Raw genomic sequence first — 12,000 nt, 5'->3', positions numbered from 1 at the left:
ACCAAAAGCGTTGCCACCTGTCCAGGTTTTCCAAGAATTGTTCTTTTTATGAGGTAGCTGTTCCGGGAAATCTTTAAGGGTGTTCAGTGCACGCTGCCAGCTGGCCAGTTTTATGGGCTCAGGATCATCCCCGATGTCCCATTTTTTTGTACCTCAGCAGTGGCAACCCTAAACACTAGTCCCAGGAGTGGGAGAGAGCGGGAGAAAGGGCATGGGCCTCAGGAGGGGTGGGAGAGGGAAGGCTTGGGGGCAAAGGCATGGGCCCAGCGAGGAGGACAGGGAGAAAGAGGACACAAGTCCATGAGGGGGAAGATGGGCCCTAAGAGGGGGGAGAGAAGATATGGGTGCAAAGGCAGGGGCCTTGTGTGGAGAGTGAGTTAGAAGAGAGCACAGGCCCCATGAGGGGGTAGCAGGGGAATGGGGCCCCACAAAAGAGGGGAGTAGACCTGGTTATATGGTTATGGGACCCAAAAATGGGAAAGAGGACAAGGATGCAAGGTCACAGACCCTGTGTGAGGGAAGGTAAGTGTTGCCTACTTTCATGATTTTATTTTGAGTTTTGCAATATTTGGTGTTTTCTAAAGTTTCACACGATCGCATAATTCCTGACTTAAAACTTATGAATTTCCCCTTATTCAAAATGGCTGCCACTTCCTGTTACTTTCAAGGGGTAGGGTTGCCAACCCTCCAGGATTGGCCTGGAGTCTCCAGGAATTAAGGATTATGTCATGCGAAAAAACCTCCAGGAATATGTCCAACCAAAATTGGCAACCCTATCAAGGGGGCTGAAGCCAAACTGCCCTCACGGCCCCCACCTTCCCTTGTGTTCAGTGACACTGAAGCCAGACTGCCTTTAGGGGTAAGAAGGCTGCTGAGCTTTAGTTAGGGGGCTGGAGAGGAAACTGTGAGGAGACAGAAGAATGTAGGGAGCAGGAAAGAGGCTGAAGAGGTGCAGGGGGAGACTCAGGAAGGTGCAGAGGGCTGGAGAGACTCAGGAGCATGGGAGAGACTGGGGGAGTATAAGATGGTGGTGGTGGTGTGCAGGAGGAGGCCGAAGATGTCTGCATGAGGCAGACGGAGGGGAATGTGGGAGGTGGAGGAGGAAGACTGAAGGGGCAGGGTGCTGAGCAAGCGTGAGGAGACTGAGGGCTTGCAGGGGAATATAGGGGTAGGAGGAGACTAAGGGGAACAGAGGAATGTGGGGAATAGGAGGGAGGATGAGGAGACTGGAGAGCGGCAGGGAGATCAGGGAGGAACAGGAGGATCTTGAGGTCTGTAGAATGGTGGGGAGGGGGCAGAGTGAAAGTGTGAGAGGGAGGAGACTGTAAAGGTTATTGAGGGAAAAATTGGGAGCAGGTGAATGTAGAAGTGGGCCGGAGCCAGGAGACTTTGCAGGCAGAGGGAGGAAGAATGTAAGTGGAAGAGGAGAGTGGATGGTGCAGAGAGAGAGAGAGAGAGAGAGGATAGCGATGACAGAGGGGGACGGAGAAGGGAATGGCAGTTCCCCACCCCAGGAGTTAGGAGTTGGCAAGTAGAGTTCCTGCTCCTTCCAAGCAGCTAGCAGCATGTCCTGCATTTTTGAATGTGCCTTGCAGGCTGAATCTGTCCCTGTAATGTACACATGCACTTTGAGGGTGAGTGACTTCCCTCTAAAAGCTCAAAAACCAACCAACCAACCAGAAGGCAAATACGAACCTTCCCGACCCCAATTTAATTATTTTTGGAAAAAATCCCTCATGATTTTTAAGTCAGTCTCATGATATTATGGGGGCCTGGCTCATGTTTTGAACACTTCTGGTGAGCCATACTGGGGGGTGGAGGGAAGAGAGGAGGTGACTGCAGGCCCTGTAAGGGGTGGTTTATTGAGGTGTTTGTAGGGCACGCCTCCCCTTGAACCTGGTAAAAACATCAGAACAGCCATACTGGGTCAGACCAAAGGTCCATCTAGCCCAGTATCCTGTCTTCCAATAGTGGCCAGTGCCAGGTGTCCGAAAGGGAATGAACAGAACAAGGAATCATCAAGTGATCCATCCCCTGTCGCCCCTTCCCAGCTTCTGGCAAACAGAGGCTAAGGACACCATCCCTGCCTATCCTGACTCATAGCCATTTATGGACCTATCCTCCATGAACTTATCTAGTTCTTTTTTGAACCCTGTATAGTCTTGGCCTTCACAACATCCTCTGGCAAGGAGTTCCACAGGTTGACTGTGTGTTGTGTGACAAAAAACTTCCTTTTGTTTGTTTTAAACCTGCTGCCTATTAATTTCATTTTGTGGCCTCTAGTTCATGTGTTATAAGGAGTAAATAACACTTCCTTATTTACTTTCTCCATACCAGTCATGATTTTATAGACCTCTATCATATCGCCCCTTAGTTGTCTCTTTTCTAAGCTGAAAAGTCCCAGGCTTATTAATCTCTCCTCATATAGCAGCCGTTCTATACCCCTAATAATTTTTGTTGCCCTTTTCTGAACCTTTTCCAATCCAATATATCTTTTTTGAGATAGGGCGACCACATCTGCACGCAGTATTCAAGATGTGGGCGTACCATGGATTTATATAGAGGCAATATGATATTGTCTGTCTTATTATCTATCCCTTTCTTAATGATTCCCAACATTCTGTTTGCTTTTTTGACTGCCCTGCACATTGAGTGAATGTTGTCAGAGAACTATCCACAATGACTCCATGATCTCTTTGAGTGGTAGTCAGAATATGAGTTGGTTCTAAACCTCCTTAAATCCTAAAGGGATAAACCCAATCCAGCTAACTTCCTTTTGTATCCGGTGACTTCAATACAACCTGCATCCCAGCATGCTTCACAGGGTTAAATAAACACAGAGGGGCATAGGAAAGGAAGAGAAGCCTGGAAGCAGGGTGGTGAGTCAGTGAGGCCGAGAGCTTGCAGGGAGGCCATTCCTGAGGTCAAGAGCTGCAAAGCAGGTGACTCCCATACCCACAGTGGGAAGGGATGGGTAGGAGGCTGGTGCTGGGTGAGTGGATAGGTATAACTAGACACCCAGGCTCTGAGTTCTGCTAGTCCATGGAGCATTTTAAAAGGAAGGAGGGCAGTTTTGAACTGGATCCTGGAATGAATATGGAGCCCCTGGCGGCGCAAGGATGAGGGTTGGAATAGTTGTTTAGGGCTGGCCCTGGGTGTGGATGTTTTGCTTGTGGAGTTCATTATAAACCCCTTCAAACGGATTGCTTTCAGGGAAGGAGAGGTCTTTGTGTGTCATGTCTGTGCTTTTCACACTGCAGTTTTCCTTTGTCCCGTTGCTGTAATTATCCCCATTTTGACCCTGCACTGAGGATTGCTGGTCTGCACGCAGCCTCAGTTTTTAAGTATATCAGGAACAAAATGGTATTGGTCCATTACTAGATGGAAAGGGTAGAAATATCAATAATAATAATGTAGAAAAGGCAGAAGTGTTCAATACATATTTCTGTTCTGTATCTGGGGAGAAAACAAATTATGTCATCACATCATATAACAACATTCTTTCCATCCCACTTGTATCTGAGGAGGCTGTAAAGAGCAGCTACTGAAGTTTAAGACATTTTAAAATGAGCAGGTCCACAACTTGAATCCAAGAGTTTTAAAAGAGCTGGCTGAGGTGCTCACTGGACCATTAATGTTGATTTTCAATAAGTCTTTGAACACTGGGGAAGTTTCAGAAGACTATAAGAAAGATGATGTTGTCACAATATTTACAAAGGATAAACAGGATGACCTGGGGAATTATAGGCTTGTTAGCCTGCCATCGATCCTGGGCAAGATAATGGAGAGGTTGATATAGGACTCAATTATATTACCCTCCTTTTATTTTTTATTAATGCCAGGCAACTTGGGTTTATGGAAAATAGATCCTCTCAAAATAACGTGATATTTTTGGATGAAATTACAAGTTTGGTTTATAAAGGTAATAGTGTTGATATAATGTGTGTCTCTCCGTGACTCTGAAAAAGATTTGGGGGTCGTGGTGAATAATCAGCTGAACACGAGCTCCCTGTGCATCACAGTGGCCAAAATGGCTAATGTGAGCTTTGGAGGCATAAACAGGGAAATCTCTAGTAGGAGTAGAGATATTTTACCTCTGTACTTGGCACTGGTGTGACCACTGCTGGAATCCTGTGTGCAGTTTTGGTGTCCATAATGCAAGAAGAATGTTGATCAATGGGAAAGGGTTCAGAAAAGAGCCACAAGAATGATCAAAGGATTAGAAATCCTGCCTTTACAGTGATAGAGTCAAGGAGCTCAATCTATTTAGTTTAACAAAGAGAAGGTTAAGGGGTAACTTATTACAGCCTATGAGTACCTACCTGGGAACAAATATTTAATAATGGGCTCTTCAGTCTAACAGAGAGAATTATAACACGATCCAATGGCTGGGAGCTGAAGCTAGACAAATTCAGACTGAAAATAAGATATAAATTTTTAACAGAGTAATTAACCGTTGGGATAACTTACTAAGAGTTGAAAGGATTCCCAATCCCTGCCAATTTTTAGATCAAGATTGGATGTTTTTCTAAAAGATCTGCTCTAGGAATTATTTTGAGGAAGTGTTATGGCTGGGTTTTACAGGAGGTCAGACTAGATCAGGGGTAATCTATTTTTTTGTCAAGGTCCAAATTTCTTGGTCTAGCTATAGTCCAGGTCCCGACTCCAGAGAAAATAATAATTAAAGAAATAATGATAATAATAAGTAAATTAAAAGATTTCAGGGTCCGTTCAAAAGTGTCTGGCGGTCTGAATTTAGTCCGCGGTCCGCCTATTGAGTGCCCCTGGATGATCACTATGGTCCATTCAGGCCCTGGAATCTACAAATCTATATTGAATATAACCTTTATTAGAAGGCCATCTCCATTGAACAAGTGATTTTTGACAGTCCCTTGAGTGGTTGCTTAAGAATAAGGTTCATTTTTTGAATATAGTAAATGTGTAACAAGACTCAACAAAAAAATAGATGTGCAACTGTATGCATAATTTGTATGTGTAATTGCTGTGACTGCACATGCAAAATAGGTATCCAAAAGATGAGTTGTGGGTCATTTACATACACAAGTGCGCAACTTGCATGTGCATTCACACTTTTTTCATATGCAAATTGGGCTTACAAATCCATGCTTAACCTTTTGGAAATCAGGCCCATAATAATACCTAAGTGCATGTGTATATATACACATATATATGCAATAATTCTATTTTCTTAAGAAGCAGGCTGAATGTTCTCTCCAGGAACCTGACTCCTAGAATAACTACCCTTACTTTTACACTAGACTAGATATCCCTACCATCTCCCATCAATACGCCTGGTTCTGTTTGATGGAGTGACATTAGCAGCTGCTGGGTACTGAAGGACGCCGCTTCTTTTCTTGGCAAACCTTGCCAGTCTGAGTTGACACCATTCTTGCCAGTCAGATAAGAGGTACAGTGCTCACCACGTTTTCCACCCCCACCAGTGTCTCGCCACTGCCATGTGGCAGGATTACAGCCTCATGTTCTTCAGCACATCCTACCACACAAAGAGCGGTGATGGTGCTGCTAGCGCTCAGCTGCTGTGTGTGCGAGAGTGAGCTTGGAAAGGTCAGTGCAGGGTAGGAAGGTGATTCAGTTTTGTTCTTCAGGGACCTCATCCTGGCATCACAGTAAAAGCTAGCCCTGCTAATTGGGCTGAGTCTGTGGGGGTTGCATCTGTTTAGTATCCCCCAGCCCCAGAAGGGTGGGTACGGTGTGCAAGGCCAAAGACTTTCTTCTGCCTATTCCCAGCCTAGTGAGATTGCTCCACATTATGAAAATTGACATTTTCAATCGGTTAAAATTCCACTCCGGACTCTGCCCTTGTTTTTGTTCTTGGTCCATTTTCACTGGCAGCTTTAGTAGCACAATAGCAGCAGCAGCAGCCGCCACTGCCCTGGCTCTGGTAGGAACCTCCCTGGAGCACTATTGAATTTATCCCCCTCATCCTGTGTGCTCCAGGCAGCTCAGGGTTGGAACATTGTGCCTGTCCCCCCTCTAACCACATTAGCCCGAGGCCCATCTCATCACCCCTGTCACCCATCACTGATACTAACTCAGCTTGCCTGTGCTGTTGTAGGGGGCAGATGGACTGTCGGAGCCTGAGGGCATCTCTCTGAAACGCGTTGCTGTGGTGGAAGATTTCTTTGACATCATCTACTCGATGCATGTGGAGAGCTCAGCGGAGCCAGGCAAAGCACCCAAACATGCTGGCCAGAAGAAAACCTATCGAGCGGTGAGACTTCCTCCTGCATTTCTCAGACAGCAGGGGGCACGGACGCCAAGGGGAAAGGCCTCCTGTGTGAGAATGAGGAATGGGTCTGATGTGGGGGGGAGTGGGCACAAGTGAAAGGCCTGTGTGTGCGCACGCGTGTGTGGTGTGAAAGAGTGGTGTAATGGCACAGCAGCTGTGTTAAGGACACAGGAGGTGGGGGGTAGTAGCACAAGCGCACAGTGGCAGGGATGTGCTCAACAGTAACACACGAACGCAATTCTACACATAATCAGAAAAAAAATCCTCGGAAGGCTTAGACCCTTACTGACCTTGGAGCATTACTCAGGTGAGGGGATGTTTACCCACCCCTGCGTTTCCTGCTCTGTGCCACCTGCCTCTCTTCCCCCCGCAGTTGTAGAGAAGCATCGCTGAAGGAAAGGGCATAGCTAAAGCAGGAGATTGGGAGTCCGCTGTTCTTTTCCCAGCTCTGATTTGCTGAGTGGCCTTGGATAAACCACGTCAACTCTGTGTTTCAGTTTCCTCATCTGCAAAACTGAGGCCATGCCAGGCACCTGAGAGTGGGACATTTGGTAAAGTGCTGCCTAGAGTGCAGAGCGCCACATTTCTGTCTATGCAGCCTGAAGCCCGGGAGCTTAGACTAGGAATGAGTTTGTCCAGAAGCGTGTTTAGCAAAGGTTAATATTTCTCCTTCCTCTCCATATTCTTTCAACACAAGGATGTGTGTCCTGTTTCTTTTACGTGGGGCACTGAATTCACTCTCCAAGTTCCTGCTGCTGTGTTGAATCCTGGAGGCCTGAGGACCTGGCTACTTGGAAAATTCCGTCTTTGTTAGGACTGGCCATGCAGCAGCAGCTTGTTCTCTGCTGTATGCACCCTTTAGGCTCATGCTTGGGACTCCACTCGGCTGTACATGCTGCCCTGGTCCCTGCAATGAGCCTGCCTTCTGCTTGGGATCACGCAGGGCTCTGCATGCTACTTGAGTCCCCACAGGGATACAGGCTGCTGAGTACGCTCCTGTCCCTGCTCCAGACTCCACAGGGTTCTGCACATGCCTTGAACACCTGTGGTGGAGCCCAGTCCCCCTGCAGGACCTGTGTGCTGCTGGAGCCCCTGCTGAGGAGCAGAGAGCTCTGTGTACATCTCATGTCCCCAGTGCTTGTGTCCCTGCAGCAGAGCAGGGCCTGCAGCATTATTGTATACAGTGATGCTCTCTGGCTGGAGGCAGATGACCTCTCCTTCATTAAGGAGGGCAGCTCCACCAGCATGACCATAATTCAGAAACTTTCCGCTCATTTCCACAGCAGACCGCTCTGACCCTCCCCTAATTCCTTCAATTCAGCTCTCTGGAGTACTAATCTGTGCACTGCACAGCCTCAGGGGACCAGGCTGAATCCGGCTGTTTTCCCAAGCCTGCTAACAGCAGTCAGCTAGCTCCATGCTCCACCCCTCAGATTCCCTCCTGAGCTGAGATCATCACATTAACAGTGTGTATCCCCTTCTGACCTGGCAGGACTCGACTGTCTGTCCTCCCTTGTGCCCCACCACGCTTCCCTAGAATTCATTTGCTGCCAGGTTTGGGATGTGAAATATTTTGTATTAAATACAGCTTCAGATCCTGGTGGCTTGATGCACAAAGGGGTTCTGTCTGGATGGGCAACTCTAGAAGATTCAGTGTGTCCCCTGCTATTTCTCCCTCTCCACCATCTCTAATCAGAGAGTCACTGAAGAGTTTGCCCTTGTCCATGACCTCCAGAGAGAGGCAATCAGAAAGGGAATTTGGATGGGAGATAACTCATCAAGGAAGCTGTCTGCTCTGCAGAGCATCAAATCAGCTGAGAAATAACAATTGTATCACTAAAATTAGCTGAAATTTTCAGCAGACACCATGGGGTTGCTGGAGTGAATGAGAGGTGGGAACTGGTCATAGTCCTACAGGGACGGTTAAGGGGCAGTTCACAGTACACTTCAGATACTCATGTTTTCCAGCAGCTTTCTTCATGTGCCTGAATTGTAGTCCTTTTGTGGAGAGTTCCTGATGACTGAAAGTCTGACAGACACCTTGAAAAGCAAAGACACTTATTCAGCCATAAAAGATGTGGAGCAAGATTGGTCTTTGTCTAGAGAGATTGAAGGAAAATCCCATGAGATCCAGGCTCTGCATCCCCAGTTTGAAGCTTTGGGACAAGATCCCTCTGAACTTTCCATCCATTAGCTTGCATGTAAAACTGGGGTTATGCTGCCACTTAGTGGAGATAAACGTCTCTCTTCCCCATGATAACTTTAGCTTGCAGAAATCCGTTTTTACCATTATCAACCAAAATACTGCCCCCTTTGTGCTAAAAGACTTTTTTTCTCTTTTTGTTCACACTTCACCCTTCTCACCTTACCTAAGGGATATAAAATGTTTGGATTTTTAAAGTTGTTTGCAGTGTTGTTGGAGCCATGTTGGTCCCAGAATATTAGAGAGACAGAGTGGGGGAGGTAATATCTTTTATTGAACCAACTTCTGTTGGTGGAAGAGACACGCTTTCGAGCTTACACAGAGTTCTTCAGGTCGGATCTTGTCTTTCACCAACAGAAGTTAGTCCAGTAAAAGATATCACCTCATCCACCTTGTCTCTCTGGCTTAAGTGTTTCCCATTTTCCTTAGCAAAACAAAATGGAAGAAGTGCTTCCATTGATCTGAGCATGAGACTAGGAGTCAGGACTTCCTGGGTTCTCTTCCTGAATCCTCTATTCCCTTGCGAGGATACGTCACTCAGACCAAACAATGAAGGTCATTAACCCTTGGAACAAACTCCCCAGAGAGGCGGTGGATTCTTCATCTCTTGCTATCTTCACATCAAGATTGAATGCCTTTATGGAAGAGATGCTCTAGTCAAACAGAAGTTATTGGGCTCAATACAGGGGTAACTTGGTGAAACTCTTTGGCCTGCGTTATCCAGAAGGTCAGACTAGATAATCTAATGGTACCTTCTGGCCTTAAAATCTACTAATCAAAATTTTCAAACATAGTGTCTTGATTTTCAGAGGTATGCATAGAGGTGCTTAATTTCAGGCACCAAAGTTTGGAAAATTTGGCCTTAGCTTTTCTGTACCCTTGTTTCCTTATCTGTAAAACGGGGTAACTCATACTTACCTCAGAGGTATTGAGAAATTTAATTCATTAATATTTGTAAATGTTTTCTGTTCCCTCAATAAAATGTGTCATAGAAATACAAAGTGTTATTAACAATAACTGATTTTCAGTGTGGAAAAGACAGAACTTCCCCTAAAAAGAGTTATGGATTCTTCCAATTACTGGTATAATGGTAATTAACAATGCAAACAGAACAAGAACCTCGGTGAGCTCACTCTCACTGAGGTTAAGAACTTACAGCTACACTGTTCTCAGCCTTTCCTGCTAGGAGTAATTATAGGAGATGGCATAGGAGTTCCAGCTATATGGGAAGTCCAGAGGGCTGTTCTTGTCATTTGAGGTCACTGTTGGCCTTATCCTGTGATTTGCAGAGCACCTCCTGAGAGGTGCTGTGCTCCGCCAATAACCGTTACAGTGATAAGGACACACTGTGCACTTCACAGGATAGGGCCCTAAAGGAGTGTCTCACTCTGAGTTAATACTGTTCTTTCCTATGCTAAGCAAGGTGAAGTGGGACAAGACCTGTGATCACTCATGTCCTTTGGTTCTGTGTGTTAAGCAGTCTCTCTTATCTAGGATACACAGACATCTCATTGTTTTCCCAGATTGCAGAGACCTATGCTTTCCTTCCAAGAGAAGCTGTGACCAGATTCCTGATGAGTTGCACTGAGTGCCAGAAGAGGATGCATTTTAACTCCAATGGACTGGAGCCCAAAGGTAAATGCAAATGAGTTCTGCCAGCATAGGTGACTCTAGGCCAGGGGTTCTCAAACTTCATTGCACCGCGACCCATAGGGGCCAACTTTCCCCGGCGCTGGTGGGTGCTTGCGCGCCCCGGGCCCTGCCCCGACTCCACCATTTCCCCGCCCCGCCCCCATTCCAACCCTTTCCGCAAAGTCCCCGCCGCAACTCCACCCCCTCCCTGCCCCTATTGGACCCCTACCCCAAATCCCCACCCCGGCCCCGCCTCTTCCCTGAGTGTGTCGCATTCCCCCTCCCTCCCAGCACTTGCCGTGCGAAACAGTGGGCGGAGGGGGGTGCGTGGGGGAAAAGCGGGCATGCGGCGTGCTCAGGGGAGGAGGCGGAGGCGAGCTGGGGCGGGGAGGTGGGGTGGGGAGCTGCAGAGCACCAATTTTTCCCCGTGGGTGCTCTAGTCCCGGAGCACCCACGGAGTTGGCGCCTATGCCGCGACCCCCTTCTGACAACAAAAATTACTACACAACCCCAGGAAGGGGGACTGAAGCCAGAGCCCTGACGCCCTGTGGTGGGGGGGCTCGGGCTTCGGCTTTGACCACGGGCCCCAGCAAGTCTAACGTCAGGCCTGATGACCGTATTAAAAAGGGTTGCAACCCACTTTGGGATCCCGGCCCACAGTTTGAGAACCGCTACTCTAGTCATTTCACGTTGAAATGCAGTCATTGACTCAATATCAGGACACTGTGTGGTTAGCAATGGTATTTCTTTTCCAAAAGAATTTCATTACCTATATTATTGATAATACGTTAATATATTAAAACTGAAAGAATTGGCAAAAATAATTTACTGTTCCCTTTATATGCTGTTTGGTTTTGTTTTTTGCCTTTTCTCAAATTGGACAAGGACAGTAGACTAGGCAGTTTCATTTTTTTTTTCTGGTCAGTTTCACTTTCTGATTCTCCTGCACTAGCACCATGCCTTAATGTTTGAGTCAGAAACACTGCAGATATTTCTGTTGGTTTTAGATTTTGCAAAGGCCTTCTCCTCCCCTGCCCCCCCTCAAAAAACTTATATTTCTGAACAAGTTTTATCTTAAATGTCCCCTTTAAACTATTAGTTACATAATGAAAGATAATGAAAAGTTTGAATAACTGAAGTTTCTGATAATGAAGTAATTTGCAGTACTTAACAGACATGCAGGTTGTGACCCTATTTTGGATAACAGAGTGTGTTTGGATAATCAAGATTATGCTACGTAAATGTATACACCAAAATATCACCACAACTCCGGTATTCAGTTTCATTATCCTTCCTTTGTAAGCTTATCAGTTCTTGGAGTTTAAAGACAAAAACCATGCATAACCCTGGGCAAAATTCTCTGCTGATGTAAAAGGGAAAAATGCCACTGCAGTCAGTGTTTATAATATTTGTTATGGTGAATTGTAAACTTTTATTTTGTGTTACCAAGTACAAAACATAAAACTGTCTCAGGGAGGTTTTCTTGAACAAAAATAATTAAAAACACAACCCATAATACAGAGAATTAAAACATTTAAAAAATGTTTAGGCAAATGTGATACATTTGGCAACTCTCATCCAGCAGAGAAGCAAAATAAAATGAAAAAAGTGCCCTACACCAGGAAATTTCTCCTATTAAATACCAACTCCCACCAGTTAACTCCTGTGAGCAGACATGGACAGCCTTAGAGGTTCCAGTTAAATGGGTTATGTGTGCCATTTATTCATCGCTAGTTATTGAAAGGCATTGCGCTGAGTATAATTTTTAGAAATTGTCCCAAATAAGCATGTGACATTTATTAGCCTATGCTTCATTACTGCAGCATATTCCCATGTTGCTGATTAAAGACTCAGGCCTAGATGCACAAAGGTTCTTAGGTGCCTGGAAAAATCA

At 46.0% G+C, this 12,000-nt stretch overlaps 1 protein-coding gene across 3 annotated transcripts in view; it reads left to right on the top strand.

Moving 5' to 3' along the window:
• Nucleotides 1–12,000, top strand: part of NOL4L (nucleolar protein 4 like) — a 94,725-nt gene that overhangs the window by 18,313 nt on the left and 64,412 nt on the right. For 2 of the 3 annotated variants that reach the window (XM_005304871.5, XM_042842589.2), the window contains exons 2-3: nt 6,098–6,253; nt 9,998–10,109. In XM_005304871.5, the coding sequence (XP_005304928.1) occupies nt 6,098–6,253; nt 9,998–10,109 (268 nt within the window). Of the gene's footprint in view, nt 1–5,280; nt 5,429–6,097; nt 6,254–9,997; nt 10,110–12,000 lie in introns of those variants that run through there. The other variant, XM_065566342.1, reaches the window with a different exon arrangement.

This window comes from Chrysemys picta, chromosome 13 (assembly GCF_011386835.1).
Source record: "Chrysemys picta bellii isolate R12L10 chromosome 13, ASM1138683v2, whole genome shotgun sequence".
NCBI lineage: Eukaryota > Metazoa > Chordata > Testudines > Emydidae > Chrysemys > Chrysemys picta.
The sequence above is the reverse complement of the archived record's forward strand: the minus strand, read 5'-3'. Positions and strand labels throughout refer to the sequence as shown.